Source organism: Psittacula echo (genome assembly GCF_963264785.1).
Source record: "Psittacula echo genome assembly, chromosome: 5".
Lineage (NCBI taxonomy): Eukaryota > Metazoa > Chordata > Aves > Psittaciformes > Psittacidae > Psittacula > Psittacula echo.
In genome coordinates this window covers 61,001,762-61,019,265 of record NC_137739.1, presented here as the reverse complement: position 1 = coordinate 61,019,265, position 17,504 = coordinate 61,001,762, and the positions used below count along the sequence as shown (strand labels likewise).

Below are 17,504 nucleotides of genomic sequence, written 5' to 3'. Positions count from 1 at the left end.
AAAGAGCTGCTCCTCCTCCTTAAATTAGTCAAGTTCAGCTGTAAGTGCCTACAGAGAAGCAGTGGCAATGCCCCTGTCAAAGTCTCGTGTTTGACCCTGTCAACAATCTTTCAGTGAAGGAATGCTCTCAAGGAGCAAGGAGGCGCAGCTAAATGTTTATGAAGTTGCCAGCTTCACTGCGTTTCCTAGCTTCATTAGGTGTGTCCCTCCATTTACATACACAAAGTTATGTATATTATAAAGAATTCCACATGCATAAACCCCCCAAACAAAATACAAGCTAAGTCACATTACTGCTGGTTACCCAGGTCAACTCAATTAACAAACAAGCCTTCTCACAGTCACAGCCCCTACTCTGGCCAAAACAAGATAAAAACCAAGCATCAGAAATTCCCTGAAGGAAGAGGCCTTCTTTCAAAGCCCTTTTTTTTTTGTTCTTTGGTCTGGTTGTTTCCTGCATTCGTTAGCAGAAGCTAATGCAGATGGTGTATGCTGCCTGTGGCCCTTCAGTGGACTGGGACTATTAATTCCTATTGGCATAACATGGCTTGGCTTGTATTCACCTCACAAATTACGCTGCTATCTTTATGTAACCTTGCACATAGGTGTTTCGTATTCAACAACTTGTCTCAAAATATCTTATGAACTGTCTTTCTCTTTTTACTCAGTCAAAACATATTTTTGCAAGTCAAAACCACTTTGCAAGTTTTATTAGCCTACTCCCTTACTAAAAACAGACAGTTGCTGTGTTAAAGGTAAGCCCTTCTCTCCCATATTTGCAATCGGAGCCTTTCAGGTTATTTGTCCTTTGCCTATTTCAAACCCAAATTATTCTCTTGGGAATTTCAGCATATCAGCGAAACTGAAGACTTTTCTTTGTGTGCAGGCAGTGAAGGATAATTTATACTTCTGAAAGGCTCCTTCACTGTGAAGAAGAGAGCTTCTGAAATGCGGGCCTCACCAGGAGTTATTTCTGGCAAGGTTAGAGAGGCCAAAGACAGCACATTTTCCTTAACAAAAAGCTGCAGAAGTGTTTGCTGGATAATTCTGCTTTACCTTCTCTGGATCCTACATAGGATGAAGGATCACCGCCTCCCTAAGATTGTGTTTTATGGTGAACTCGCCACCAGTTGCCACAAGAGAAGTGCCCCAAAGAAGAGATATAAGGACTCCCTGAAACAATACCTCAGTCTTGGTCATACTGACTACCATCAGTGGTCCACCTTGGTCTCCAGTTGGGATTGGAGACGTACCATACGTAACGCTGTTGTTTCCTTTGAGAACACACGCAGAATTAGTCTCAAGGAGAAAAGACAATGTAGAAAGAATCGTGCCCCGCCTATACCACCCAAGGTGACCTTTCACTGTGCTTTTTGCAACCAGATTTGCCTATCCCACATTGGCCTTTTCAGTCATCAGCGTGCTTGTAGTAAGCGTGGGTCAAGCTGTTCCCAAATCTTCGTTCGCGAAGTCAAGCCATGATGATGACCACCTCTGGAAGGGCTTGTGAGGTGCTGGAACTGGAAGCAAATGTTTGGAAGAGGAGAAACCATGTTCTTAGCTGTAAGAACTTAAGGAAGTCAGAGACTTTACTCACCCTCTGGTGTCAGTGTGCTGGAGAAGCCCAGGAGAGCCACCAGCTGGACAGAAGACAAATGGGTTTGTTGTGTGCCTTTGAACAACACCTGAAATACTGCAAGCCCAGAGCAGCCCCATTTTAACTGCAGGGCCAGGGCTCTTGACAGAGGGTTTGTTCTTTCCCAGCTCATCTGGCCAGGAAGGAAGACAGGAATGAAAACCCTGGGAATGCTTTTCTGTATTGTACTCACTTAACAAAGAGGGGAAAGGGAAACGGAAACTAAAGGGGAGGGAGAAATTTCCAAATTCAAACCTAATGAAGAATGTACTGAGGTTTTGCTTAATAAAGCCATTCTGTTTCAAACCCTCTATATTAGGAATTATTTGAAGCTGCATGACATGTCAAAGTCCAAATCCTGGGCAAAATATGAAGAGAAAAATTAGACTAGTTACAAAAATCAATGGCTTTCCTCACCCTGTGAGTAAAGTTAGCATAAGCATAAGGCAGACAAGATACAAGGCACCAACCACACAGACCTGCATAAAGCTGAGCAGTCTTTCTCTCTTCTAAGAAACCTGCAAATGCTTATCTCAGTCATGATTTGCAACTAGAAATGGTTATTTTGCCAAGAGAAATAAATCCATTGAACTTTCATCCTGCAGTATCTCAAGGAGCAAAGCACAAGCCTTCAGAGGTTCCCCCTCTCACTAAGGCACTATGCAAAGGGTCTTCAAACCACTTATTCAGTCACTGATCTGCAGACTGACTTACACAAGAATATGCATATTTGGATAAGATTTCGTTCCAGTGTCATTGTGAATACATTTCAATGCATGGTGCTGTTAGTGAAAAAAAAAACCCAACAAACAAAACAAACCCTAAATTCTGTGAACCTGCTCTTTGTCTGACATCCTTAAGCCTTAACTCCAGCGATTTTGTACTCCTCATACTTAATTTTGATTAAGCATTGGAGAAATCAGATAATTCTTGCTTTATGATCTGATAGGATCCCTCTCCACATTCATACTGAGGCGAAGTTAGAGATCTGCCTTCCTGGCTGAAGGAAAGGAAAAACAGAAAGGCTTCTTAGGGTTATTTCTGGGACTTGGAAAGGTCGTGAAAGGGCACAGTCTCCTACCGTCTCATCTCTCCTACAGATGAGAAAGGTGTTCTGGTTTGCCGACCTAAGTTGATTGACCTGTCCTGCGGGTGGGCATGGCCTGGGGTGAAAGGACTGGTTAGTGGAGCAGTGTCAGAAACTGCTGAAATATCCCTGCGATGGCTGGGAGCTCAGTGTGTGATTATGAAACCTGCCAAGCAGCAAGGCAAGCCTGTCAGCTCCTGCAAACCCAGCTATACCACTTCTGGGCCCTTGAGCTTGTTCATTTACCAGTGTTTATGGTCACTTGGTCACGAGGGCTATGATGTAAATAAATCATGAGCTGTGAGTTCACAGCTGCTTCAGATAATCCATAACACAACTTCCTTGGTCACGTCCTCCCCAAAACACCAGTGCTGTACCCACCACCACCTCCAGGCTGCCATTGCTTCTCTGACCCTGGCGCAATCTGACTCGAGGGACAGGAGTACGGAAGAAGGTTTGTGCTAGACACAGCTCTTTGGCCTGGCTCCCTGCTCAGCTTGGTTAGCCTGGTTATTTCCTGGAGCTGCTCTTTCTCCAATAAGACTAGAGATCCTCATGGGTGCTCAAGTTCCTAAATGGGACACAACAATTAAACGCCTATATTTAGCCAGGATGAGTCCAGGCTAGACCTAGGTAGGTAGCTAGGTCTAGTAGCAAAGGGAGATATCAGAATGCCAGGTCAAGTGACTAACCCCTACCCATCCATCCCTGTCACTGGCTGCTCTTCACAGTGCCCCATAGGCAATCTCTACCACAGTTTCCTGCCTCAGAGGACCTGTCCCTGTTGGGAGGATAACACAGTCATCACTTTCCCTTTTGGCTGAAAAGATTACCAATGAAATAACAAGATCCAGTCTAAAACTAACTAACTTCTAATCCTTAGAAAGGATTACAATGGGAGTTCAGAATGGACTTACAGCAAAACGTACTGTGTTACGTATTTGTCCTCTGGGCAGAAAGGAAAGACATCCAAAGCCAAGCTCTTCCCTGTCTGCTGATTCAGCAGGAGAAGTTCTGAGCTTTGCCTGGTTTCTGTATTTGTGTGGGGTATCAGGAGTGACAAATTCCTTGGGGAAAACAAAGAAAAAAAAAAAAAAAAAAAAGGAGAGGGGAGAGAGAAAAATTCTTGACAGCAAGATGAAAGGTTGGGCCAGGTCCCAGGCTGTCAGTTAGCCAAATATGTGGGACAACCTCCTTTGGCCTAGAAGTCTGCTAGCAATTTGCAGAGCAGTGTTGCAGGTAGCCATCAGTGCTGACAGTCTGCAAACTCTGCTATTTTTGGTCTCTCTGTTTCCTTGGTGAATTTTCCCAAGCAGGACAAAATTGAACACAGTTCACAAGGGGCTGCAGCTACTTCTAGTTCCGCTCAACAACTGCTTTTACAAGACAGAGGCTTCAAAAGACTGGTTTTCTTCAGAAAGCCACAGAAGGGGTGAACCTGAGCTTGGTGGTTTCCCTACACGTGGCAAGGTTTTCCCAGCATCCAAAAGGTTGTGTGTATTCAGTTAGTTTCCACAAAGCACTTGAAATTCCTCAACAAGCCTTGCAAAAACAAATAGAAAGTACCAATTAACATGGTCAGGAGACAATTTCAAGCAGCAAGACAGGTCTTTCAACCCTCCCAGGAACAGTGTTGAGCCACAGACCCCAATGAGTCACCTACAGCGCAGCCACAGCCCTTGCAGGACCATTATGTGAGCAGAATTGCAGCCCTGCCTCAGAGAACAACTCTCAGCATGCGGTTTCATGCTCTTCCTAACCCAGTGCAATGGCAGGATACTGCAAGAAGGGAGTTCTCTGACCCCACTTGCATATACTCTGAAGACTTCACTTTTACTGCTTTTCTTGCTTCAGCTGTAGAGCCTGTGTAAACACTGAGGAAGCTAGTTCAGCTCTGTAATCCAGCAGGAATTCATCCACCAGAAACAAAAGCCCTTCTGAGAACTGGATTCTGTTCCTGGCATCACCCCAAACCTAAAGGATGCTCTGGGATAAGACCAGGATTTAAATGCTTAACAAAGACTCAGGGAGTTGAGCTACAAAAGTGACTATAATCAAATCAGCTTCATGAGCTTGTGTCTCAGTTTCCCTTCCTACAGTGGCAGTAGTAGATGTCTGCCTTCAGCTCATTGTTGGGAGGCCTAGTATTTATGAAACACCTAGAGATCCTCTCATATATACAAGGGGTTTATTTTAATCATACAATGCCGTTATCATGAGTGAAAGCACCTTGTCCCTTTTAAAGGTACCAGCAATGCACAAAGTAGAAATCCTTTACTCAGACATAAATATATTCCCTGTTTAGCAAAAATGGAACAGAAAGTCTGGGAAAGGCACACAGATAGGCATGTGTATATTCATGTGTTTGAAAAGAGCTGCCTTCCATAGCACTCCCTGGCTTGCATGCATCTAGTATCTATTTAGGAAAATGTGACTAGCATAACCAGCTATGCAATGCTCACATCTGCTAATCCTTTGCTGCTCAAGTAATCATCTTCACTTTATACTATTTTGGGTACAGGCAAAGAGGAGCTAAGTCCTCCAAACCTCTTGCAGCTGGTATTTTGAGGGAAGCATTGTCTTAATATTCATTCCCGCTCCAGCAGGGTATATTGATGCAGGGATCTCATTTCTGAAGGTGGAGAGAATTATTTTGGATAGCTCAGAGAGGTACAAAATGGGCAGACGAAAGGCTTGCAGCTACAATATTTACCATATTGAGTGGTGCTTGTAGCTTTTAGAACAGCTTAAATAGTGATGCTTGCTTGACCACAGCTGCTTTGCAGTACTGTTTTATCATGTAGTTTCACACATACACACACACACACACCAAACTTCACATTTAAAAAACACCAGCTGAAAGGTTGCCTTTCCTCTCTGAGAAGCAAGCACTGGACAGCCTGGAATGGATTCCAAACTCAGCCCCTTTCCAGCTCCAGAAAGTTACTCCGGACTGACACCTGCACGTGGCTCCAACTCAGCCATGTGCATATTTGTGTCTTAAGGATTCCCTCCATCAGGAGGAGGACGGGGCTGGCACGTGTGTTCCTACATTGTAAGGGCAGATCATGGATGCCAAAAAGAGTGCTGGAGGGAGAGTGGGGTGCCGAGGGTCTTTGCAGGAAATACATCACACACACACAATTTTGTGGAACAGCCCTCCTCTGCTCCACCACAGCAGATGCCGTTCAACCATCACACAAGTACAGCACCTCTCTACCCTGCATACCACAGGCAGGGAAGCATAGGAATGGTTCAACAGCTAGGTTTTAACCCCTGCTGATGCTGTCCATCCTTTTTGGTAAGTAGCTTCTATGGATGCTTGCCTGCCTGTTCAGCTGTCTTCTCACTCCTGCTTCTTCTCTTTATGCAGCTAGATCAATACCAGAGCCTGTGTGTGAGCAGCATCCTTACATCTCCCAGTATAGATGTGCCCTGCCTCTGTAATCATAAATTTCAGAGTACTCCACTGCTGGCTGACTCTCCTAGAAGAGCTGCGCATCATCATTTAAATGGTGTGCACGCAGGACAGGATTCTCCAGTACTTTGCTCTTCAAAATCATGGGCAGCCCCTATTGATTTCACCCTACAATTGCAGTACTATGTCCGCTGCTGCCCACAGCTAGTAATTCTAGTAAACTGACCTAACAAGTCCTACAGCTCTGATACAGCTCTGTTACAGTCAGTAACACAAGCTATGTCCACCAGAGCTGTAAGGGCATTGCCTCCTCTCACTCAGCAAATTAAAGAGAAGAAAGCACTTTCATTAAATCTCTGATGTACCAACTATGCCCAAACTTTAACAATGAAATTTTCTCACACAGGCAGACAGGCTGGAATGAGGATATTGATGTTTGAAGGTTTTTAGCATTATGAAATACCCCACAAGCACTCCAGACAGAGATAATACTCAACAAACCCTCAAAGTGGCAAAAAAAAAAAATCACTTACCTGCCCACATACACACCCCTAAAAGCTTGCAGAGATGTAACTGGAGAAACAAAAGACAGGCAGAATTTTGATCTCTTCATCTTAAAACTAAACATTCCATAGGAGCAAATTATTTCTCTTAAAACAGACATAATTGACCCTTAGAATTTCTGCTATAGATTCTGCAACTCAGAGCAGCTGATGTATGTACTTCCCCTGAACAGAACAGTGGTTTTTGAGCCCTTCTCTTCTAAACATCAGTATCATCTTTCCTTTTCCACCTCAAAAACTCTTAACAGATTTCAGTTAATCAATTCTTATATTGCTCTGGTGATTGTAGTGCTGCTACTCGGTAATTACTCATACCTGTGACAGCTGTGGTGCAGGGAGGGTAAGATCAACAAGCCCGAGGTCTTGACTCTTCAGATGGTTTTTGAAAATAAGCACCATTTATTTAGGGATCTACTTATTTCCATATCTGTGTTGCAGTAGCATACCCAATCCTCTCCCTAAGAACAAGGGCATGTTCATTGCTGGATAGGGTGCTTAACTCAAACTAGTTCAGTACTCTGGTGTGTAGCTGTTGGCAAATGGATGTGCTGCAGCATCTTTGAGGAAATTCATTCACAATCCCACTGTGCTTGGGGCCAGCTCCAGTATGAATTGCCAGCCAGAACACCACGGATGAAGAAACTGGAGGAGAAGACGTGGATTATGTGCTTGGTTATCAGAAAAATATCTTGCACATGTGTGGGGGTGGGTGGACACATGCTGAATTAAAGGCAACTGAGTGATTTAATCTAGCTCCTACCTGGCTCTAGATAAGGATTTACTCTGGAGATTCCAATTTAGTTACTACTGGTGAAATACCTGACCAACACCACAGAAAATAATTATCTCAAAATTAGGATTAGGAAGCAATCTAGCACACAGGCTGAATTACAGACTGCTTAGAACAGTGCTTACACTGAGACCCAAGAATTGCTACTTGACTGCCTTTTTATCATGACTTTGCATTAACTGCTTCCACTGCTTCTTGAAGGCCTTCTTAAAGCCACTCTTCTGCAGTGAAACAGTCTTCTTTCATTCTCATTTTCTGTTTTGATCCATAAATATTCAGAATGATAAACCTGAAGTCTTCTTTGGTGGTGTGAATACTTCAAACTTACAGAATATTATGCCCTTTTTTTTTTCCCAAATGACCAAACATCTCAGGTTTGTAACTATTCCTGCTTTAATTCCTCAGAAGTCCCTTCCATGTAAGGCCCTAGATCAGCACAGTGATTTATGATATAGTTGCTGCTCTAAACATCAGAGCTGCCAAGACTATGTCCATCCTAGCACATCTCACTGTAGGCCACACTGTACTGATGATAATATGGCAAGAGCTGTACAACCTTTCCTTGGTCTTCTAGAGAACATGTGCTAAACCTACCTTCCCCTGGTTCTCTCTAATACTAAACCTAATCTAATAATGACATCTGAAATATCTACATTAGTTGTCATTTATTTGTAATTTCTCACAAAGGGCAAGCCTAAACACTCACAAACATACATACACCCTTTCCTACACAGGGACACAGCTGGAAAAACACAGTAGTCTTCCAGAGCATGACAGGACTTTTAATGACCACACCTACCCCCTGCTCACAGATCCATCTGCACTAGAACTTGATCAGTCATTCCAAACAGCTGCCTTTTCTTTCTAATTACCTTTCCAAAGAGCCATTTCTTACTATACCTAAACGGAGAACCCCTCCTCCCTTCCAAAATTATAATGTTTGTGATGGACAATATTTTTTCTTAGTTTTGTTAGGACAATTTGGTTTCTGTGCTCTTTAGCAATGAAAGCAGGCAAGGATTTAAAAATTTGGGAAGGAATCTTCCTGCAGTTTCTTTCTCTAACAGATTGGGTTTTGGTATTGGCTTTTATGCTTGTTTTTCAGGTTGTCTTAGAGATCTTTGTGAGACTCACAAACCTATATTGTTGATCTCAGAGAAGCCACCTATATTTACTAGTGGATAAGTGAAAATATAGTCCTACTATCATTTGGAAAAATGCTATAAAAATAGATAATATCTGAGATATCTGGACTATGTACACGTGGTTTAATAAAGCATGGAGCCAGGCCATAACTGCTGCAAGCAACCCTCTTAGCTCTCTCCAGGACACACTGTTCCACATGTATACCTGTACACACAGAGCAAGAAAGATCCATGCACACATACGTGTACATTTTTCAGCCTATGCTGCCTCTAGATTGGTAAGTCAACAATAAAAACCAGCATGTTGCCATTTAGGACAGGAAGTGAAAACTATATTTAGCTGAAACTGTAGTAGAAAGGAGGTGAGCAGAATATTACTTACATTTGTGCCCCCATTCTTGTGAACACTGGTATGAGACTGTCTACAATAATGATGAGTTCACTACTTGACAATACTGATGGTGTGGTCTTCTCTCTAGCAAACAGTAGTTGTGTCTGGCCTACCACCAGGATCACTGCACAACATGCTCTGCTAATTTTGGCAAGTACTCACTGAAAATGACAAGTCACTGTGGTTGTAAACAGGCTTTTCTGTTAAATAAATTTCAGGAGATTTGTTACCTTCTCTCTGGATGCACCAAATTCAGGTACCTTTGGAGAACCCCTCATTTGTATCTTTACAGTAATATCCCAATCTTAGTGCAAAGCATCTGGAGCACAGACATTTCCTTCCTGAGAAGCACCATCCCCCAGGAGTGGAAAGTGTATCCCTTATCTGAGCTTGACAGACAGCAGAGATTTGATGACACTGATTTGTTTCCAGTTGCCTGAAATGTCCCCTCCCTACTTAAACACTGCAACTCACATGTTCTTGGTTCAAGTTTTCTTTGAGCAATACTTTGCGTTGGGTCCAGGACCTCCTGAGGCCAACAGGACTTGTTCCGCTGGTTCAAATAAGCATAGATTCAGTCCTTTACAAAGAATGGCTCTTGAGGAGCTTTTAAAAATAGTTTTCTTGTTTCAAACCTGTAAATGTTGGTTATTCACCCCACTGCAGAGACAGATATGTAGCCTGGGTAGAAGAGCCATTTAAGAAGAAAACTTTTGTGGCCAACAATTATGTAAAAGCTCCCATTCCAGCAGAAGTCATGGGTTTGATAGGGTGCTTACCAAAGTGGTTTTCTGGTCTGCTTTACATGAAAGGTCAGACTAGACAATCAAACAGTCCCCTTTGAAGCTGAAATCTGTGAACTTATGAGAGTTGTTCAGTTTCCAGATTCCTCCAGCGCTTGACCTCTTTTCATCTTTTCATTCATCACATGAAATCTGTCAACTGTGATGGTGGTTTTTGTGCCAAAAAGACATGTCATCAAGAAGATGCACAATCATTACTTCACTAGGCAGTCTGGTGCCCCGGCAATGAGAACCACTGTAACCCTCCCAGCTACCTGAACTGGCCATTATCTCAAAGGGCTATTTAATATTTGCATATTATGTCTCTGTCTCGGATCCTGTCTGCTCTCCTCATCATCTCTTCTATACATTTGCCAGATGTGGGAATGAAGGCATGCATCTTTTCATGAAACCATGGTCACCAGGCTCAATCAGCTCACATTTCTCCAGATGTTTTGTGATCTCACCACTTACTAACGTTCCTAGGAGTTAGCCTGGCTCTAGGTCAGAATTACTGGTGAAATTTCCTTCTTTCTCTCCCAACCCATTTTGTAAGAATTCTAGTAGATTTATTTCTATGTGGCCTCTAGCTACACTTCTCCTCACACTCGTTCTCTGAGGAGCTACTATTTCTGGAGGCAGATTTCTCCCCAGCGTCTGTCTGTCATTACAGAGGTGTAAGTCAGCAAAATCTCCTTACAGATTTCCTACATGCCGAGTAACCTTTTCAGTCATTACTAGGAATGGATACACGGATACTTTCCAAGTTGATAGGGTACTTTTATGCTAATATGCATTGTTACAGTTTCTGTGCATGTGAGTAAGCTTTCCTATTTAATTAATAACCTGAAGACTCTGGTGAATGGAAATGCAATCTCAGCAATTTCTCATGCAATTTTTTGTGCACATCTTTTAAATTCAGGTCCAAATTCTCCATTGGCAGCTTGCCGTGTGTTATCATCCCTTTTGGAAGCTACCAATTTTACATAAACATACTTCGTGAAATTGGCACCTAATTCAATGTGAACATAGGAAATTAGCTAAACATTATTTAGACACATTTCTAATTCGGTAATGTGCTGGAGGCCACAAAGTATGCATGCTGAAGAGTAATTTTGAGGATCTTCAGCAATACTGCGGCATGTAAACAGATAGAGTTAAAAGGGATTTTTTAAATACCTAAGTTCCTTGCTGTGAAAGGGAGACAGACTGAAAATAAAGACAACCAGTTAAATAAAAAGCCATTCTGTTAAATTGCTCAGATACTCATATGAAGAATGCATGCATCATGCCCATTCATGCTTCAGCATTCCTGCAGCCACTTGATCTACAGCCCAAATCTAGGGTCTATGGCTTGTTTACTTTCTCCTGCAACCCTAAATTGAAAGCATACCTTTGCAAGCATGTGGCTCTTTTCAGACAAGCCAAGAAAGAGGTAAACTGTATAAATCCTACAGTTGCTCAGTACTTGGCAGGTTAACTATCACACATGTAGGCAATAGCTGCAAAGTGCAAATTCTTTGGATTACCATCTAAGTTCCTCTTGCCAGTCTGCAGGGATTGGATTTTTCCATTTTTCCCTTATGTCTGTGTGATCTTTGTCCCTCAGTATTTAATATTAAGTGAAACTGAGGAACTGTACCTTGGAACAGGAGTGTCATTGTTCCACTTATGTAAACAACTGAACAAGGCAAATACAGTGACAGTTTTAATGCAGGGTCCTCCCTCCATCCCACACACTCCATGTGTCTACCTGGGAACAGTGCATAATGAAATTACAGCACACTAGCCTGTCAGCAGCAATTTTATCCCCTTTTTGACTGTATGTGTTCTAAGTCAAAGGGGACTGACTTGCAGCACACTTAGGGACTGAAAATGCAAGGGTCCCATATCTAGCCAACTTCTATACAGCTTCTTCCACTGCACCCATCACAGACACATCTGGCAGCTTTTATTCGTGGAAAACAGGCTAGGTGTGTCAGAGAGATAAGAAACACACTAATATCTGGTATTACGTTTTTCCAAGGGGGTGACAGAGCCGCTATGTAACTTTCCCAATTGTTTTCATCAGGAAGAAGAAACACCCAGCTTCAGTATGGGCTTTATGGTACAACTGAGCCATAGGCAGATTCCAGCCTGATCCTGGAACCCCAGCAGCTGATTGTCTCCCAGGTAAAAACCCATTTTCTCTCCCACTATGTTTTCTTGGGGCTCAATCCTGCAAGGTGCAGTGTCTGCTGGCCAGGATCAAGGAAAGCCTGGAGTCTCTTCCTAACAGAAAGCCCGCCTGAAGTCTCTTGGGATTCAGTGGACAGGGTTCGTGTGTACTTTAGCATGCTGGAGAGGGAGTGACTATCAGCTCATAGGGATGCGCCCTTATCCACTTCTCAGCATTTCAGTAGAAACAAAGCAAGTCTCCCAGACAAGATTTGTCACGTTTCCAAAAGCAAAGAACTCCCTCATTCTGTCCTGTGCCCTAAACTGCAATTGAAATTCATCCTTTTCCCTAAATAGCTAAGATTCAAGTTAAATAAAGGAATTGCAGTTTGTTTTCAGCTGGATTATGTTAGCTAAAGGAAATACTGTAAATGACAGTACAACCATGCCACACCATTGTGACTGTGTAGCTGGTAACTCGGCAGCCAGCTCAGAAATGTAGCTGAGAACTCTTTATGAAATAGGAAAAGGAAAGCGACAGTTATTAAAAATGAGCAGTCACTAAAGATTTGGGACTTACCCTGCGTCATCCCTGGCTCCCTTGTTTCCTGCTGATGTTTTCATCATTACAGCAAACTTCAAGACACTTTCTCTTTCACAGTGGCTTTAGAGTTCCTTGGTAAAGAAAGCAATTCCTTTCCACCGCGGAGCAGAACCTCCACATCCTTAGTTTTTGTACTGAAGATGATATTGCAAGGAGCGGCAGGGGGAGGATGTTTCAAATCAGCTTCAGGCTCAGTAGTATCAGAGGGCAGAGGACTAACAAACACAGAAATGAAAGCAAACTACCAAGAAGGTCTCATTTTAGCCACTCTTATTTCTACTTCCTGTATTTATACAAACGGGGGATTTCAGGAAGAGGCAGTCTTTGGTGGTCAGGGGGGTGTGTGTGTGCATGTGTATTTTATAAAGCCATATTTAGTAGTGAAGGCAGGTTAACCTTATTAGACAGAAGGGCCTGAGATTGCTTTTTTGTTTCTCTAACTTAAGGAAGTTTCGGAGAAATTGTTTTGCAGACTACAGGTATATAAGGAAGCAACAGAGCATGGTGAACTTTGTAAAGGATTTTAGAAGGCAGCAAAGCAGTAAGTCTCCCTCTGCAAATTCCTAAAGCATGTGTATTTCTATTGCTTGAGTAACTGGAACCAGATGGAGCTTGGAAACCTTTATATTTACACAGGACCTGAGAAAATGAAATGTCTAACACTGGCAGAGGAGTGCTTTGCAAAATATTCCCAGTTAAAGCAAAAGTGAATGATAAGGCTGTAAGACTGCTAGTAAATGAACAGCTATTCATGCTGCGATGCTCCAGTCAGTCTCAGAGCACATTTGACCTGCAGTTACTTAAGTGGTCAAGTAGTGTTTGCTGTACTGGAAACCCAACTGAATACAGACCAGCTGTGGAGGCTGAGGACTGACAGATCTACTATTAGGCAGGGCTGGTGGCACTCCTATTTGGCAGCCCTATCATTCCAGAAATATTTGATGTTAGCAGAATACATAATGGAAAAAACAAGGCAGAAGTACGAAGCAGAGGCAGAGAAAAGCAATTGCATGGAACAGAGAGAGAGAGAGACAAAGGTAACTTTTTGCCGCTTTTATCTGTAAAAGGAATTTCCCAGCTTTCTAAGAGTACATAGTCTGTGCCATACAGCCCACAGCAGAAATGCAAATGCCAGGCAGCTGCCAGTGTACTGACATGAAGGAAACAGGATCTCTATATAGAACATGGAACCAGTTCTGCTGGCACTAACCTACAGAGATTCAGGGGAACCTTTATGATCACCAGATCACACCTTCTGTGCAACACAAGACAGGCTTTTCTCTGGGATTTTTGATCAAGCCTGTAACTTCTGTTGACATTAGAAAGTATATTGTCTAGAGTTTGGAAGGATTTCTCTTAGAAAGTCAAAAAGCCTGACTGAAAGGCTGCATGATGGGAAATTTACCACCCTCCTACATAAGGTGTCTTAGTAGTTAACTCTTGATATTTAAATACACATCTGGTACTTTGCCTTGATTTGTCTAGTTTTAAAGTTTCACCGCTGTATCTCAAAATGCTCTTTTCTACTAAATTAAGGAGCTCCTTGCTCCAACTCATGTAGTTATTTTCAGCCAATGATGAAATCATTCAGTGAGCTCTCTTAAACAAACTGGTTGTCTAAGAGTCACTCACCCCTCACTGCAGGCTTGTCAGATCTTAGTTCTGAATCCTTCTATTCGTTCTGGGCACAGAGGTCAAAGAAAAAAATACACTCTAGATTTGTTGACCAGCTCGGCAGCTTTGAAATGTACCTTGGGTATTGGCATAAAAGCCATCTCCTAGATGCATCACACAAATTCAGCTCTACCCCAGGTTTCCATTTCCCTCCACCGCAGTTCAGCAGGGACCAGGCCCACTCAGAATTTACCACTGCTTTGGTGGCAAATAAGTTTGCTGAGATGAAAAACTGCAAAGGTGTGCTGCTCTGCATGGACCTGCCCAGATGGGGGAATCTGTGTGTAGAGAGCATTAGACATTTCCAAAGATGTTGTTAGGGAAGAAGACACAAAAGGACTTCGAAATAAAAATACCCAACGAAAAAATGAGGAATACAAAAACCCAGTATTGTGCTGCTATGTCAGTTTCACGTGATTTGAGAGAAGCGGTGTATTTTATTTTTTTGTGAAATCTTTCACACTATTTGTAATCAAAAGAATGTAGCTTCAGAAATCTGGTGTTTTGAAATTAGTTTCCTTAAAGATACTGACCAAACTTAATGAAAATACCCTCATTTGTATTTAGTTTTTCTGTAGCACAGTTTAAGTATTTTGTAAATTATTTAAAATGAAGTCAACATAATAAATTTTGTCCAAGCTTTGCTGGGTATTTTTTTTAAGCCAGAGATTTGGCAGGTTTGGAATGTGACACCGTGTTCTAGTAACAGGCTTTGTAAGTAAACAATTATACAAAACCTAAATGTCAAAATAATATCCAGTCACTGCAAAATGCCACTTCTTGATAGATCTTGTCTTTCCTAGGACTTACCTTTTCCATATTAAGTTACACCATGCTGCAGTCCCTATTTGTGTTTTTATGCAGCCGAGTTGAAAAGATTTAAAATGGCTTATGGAGGAAGCGCATAAGTACAATGAGCACTTTGGCTATAATAGTGCTTTCAGCATATGCACAGATTATACGACAGTTCTGCTTTCCATACAGTAGGAAGCAGCTGCATCAATAATATGGCATACGATAAGGGCCTGCAGGAATTGTCATGCCTATTGTGTCACTAATCTGTAGATTATGTGCCTTTTATAGAGCCTATTACATAACTGATCATGATGGGTCATCATGTCAAACCTATGGGGATTAAAAGAAGGGGTACTTCCCACATTTTGAAAGTTACTTCTGTGTGTAAGAAGGAATCTTCTCCCTTTCCCAGCTTAGAAAAATTTAGCCTTGCATACACCAAAGAATGAGCCCTTATGCAAATGTCAAAGAATGCAGGATATCCCTTTTCTCCACGTCACTAGGACTCTTTGTAGATGCACAAAAGCCACAGTGGCTAATGACAGGTTTATACAGCAACAGGGATTTCAAAAGCCTGCATTGCGGTTAATAAGGTCAATGTTTGTTTTAACTTGCATGTCCTAGTCACTAACTGTCTAGGAGTATTCATGACAATGAAACTGTTAACACACCAGCACATTAGATGAAGTTAACTCTTAGCTTCTCTTTTCCCCAAGAACTGCACTTAAAAGCTTCTCGTCAGCCCTGAACAGATTGTACCAGAGACAATGTACATATACCAAAAATCATCACAGACCCTGAGATGGATTGCAGAGATGTTGAAAGCAGGCAGTCAAGGGTAAGAGGGATTATATCCTTCTCTTCACAGTATCTCCAGAGCCTAGGTAAGCCTTCAAAGGAAAGGAAGGTAGTGCTGTGCAGCTTCTGGACCTTGCTTCCGTCTCGCCTAGTCAGTATCCAGTACTCAGTGTGAACCTGCTGAATGCCACTATACCATGGGACAAAGGAGCCAAAATGCTCTTGATCGAGGTGTTTCTGAGACTCCCACCATTGCTTCGGGACCAGTGCCTCAGTACAGCAAACTGTCTCCTCAGCAAATCACATATTTCTAGTCCCAAAAGAGCAAATTGTGTGTTTCAGTATTGGTGTGAATCAGATACATACATTTAACTCACCTCAAATAATGGCTTGATCCAGGTGATAATCCCTGGAATAGATACAATGTAGGCCTTCTGTTATTCTGTTCAGCAGGGTCCCCGTTTCATGAAGAAAGTGCAGTCACATATCCTAACTGGGTCCTGAAATTTTAGATTTTCAACAATAAATATATTTTACATGCTACCATCTGAGGAAAAAAAAAAACACCCAGCAAATACTCTAGTTGTTTAAATAATTTATTGATAGTGTATATATTTCTATATAGTGCATTATAATACTGACTGCTATAATCTTTTATAAATGCTGAATTAACTATTTTTTAAAATTTTCACAACAAAAATAATCAAATATCATGCCAACATTTTGTAACAAATTATCACATTAAATCCATCTGGATTTCATGACACATTTATCTGTACAAAGGACCCCATATCACAGAGCATTCACAGTGCATAAGGTCACAGTCATTGAAAAAATAAATAACATGATAGATTTCTGTTATTTACAGTTTACAAACCCATCCCTTTCTGTTTTCAAAGTAAGCAGTTCTAGAAAGTTTTAATAATATTTAAAGAGGTATTGCACCTCCTAAGGGTGCACTGCAAATTCCTGCAAGTATGAAACACAGGGAATTTTAAAAGGTTCAGAAGTTATTTCAGTGATCATAAATGATTTTGAATACTTTCTTGCAATGGAGGGGACAGTGGGAGCCAAATTCTACTTTCAGTTCAACTGATCTGAATTTGTGCCAACTACAAGGACATTAATGAGCACTGGTACCACTCCCAAGAACATGAAGGCAAGAATTTGGTCACAACTTTGCTGCAAAGTTTCAGCCATTTGAAATATAAATGCTGCTGGGGAAGCAGATTTACAAGTGTTCTTTGAACACAACTAGTATATGAATGAAGGCCATGATCTTGCTGTAAAAACTCTCTGAAATGAAGCATCTCAGTTGGTGTTAGTCCTCCTAGAGATTATACCTCTGATTTTGATATATTCTGATACCTTTAGACTTTTGTTATAATTCCATATTGCTGTAAATCAACCTTTCAAGTTTACTAAGATCATTCCGGTCATAAGATGGCAATGATTGCTTAAATTCTTTGTGCAAGTAAAAAGGAAAAATAAATCGAATTAAATTCAAACTGGTAATTCTTGTAAGAAAATATCCAAATGGCATTGGTTTTCCATAGCCATTAATTTCTTTCAGATAGTGCACTGTATGTCAGAAGTATGGTAGCAAGCAAAACAGTATGATGTATAAATCACCACCATCACTATACATCTCAGCCTGTGGAGAA

General features: G+C 41.7%; 1 protein-coding gene across 1 annotated transcript in view; it reads right to left on the bottom strand.

The window, feature by feature from the left end:
- The window catches only part of RIN3 (Ras and Rab interactor 3), a gene marked incomplete at its 3' end in the record, with an annotated part of 67,559 nt that extends 54,915 nt beyond the window's left edge, over positions 1-12,644 (bottom strand). Inside the window, exon 1 of the mRNA XM_080618218.1 lies at positions 12,550-12,644. Within this exon, the coding sequence (XP_080474344.1) occupies positions 12,550-12,596 (47 nt within the window). The 5' untranslated portion in view covers positions 12,597-12,644. The remainder of the gene's footprint in view (positions 1-12,549) is intronic.
- Between the last annotated feature and the right edge of the window lie 4,860 nt (positions 12,645-17,504).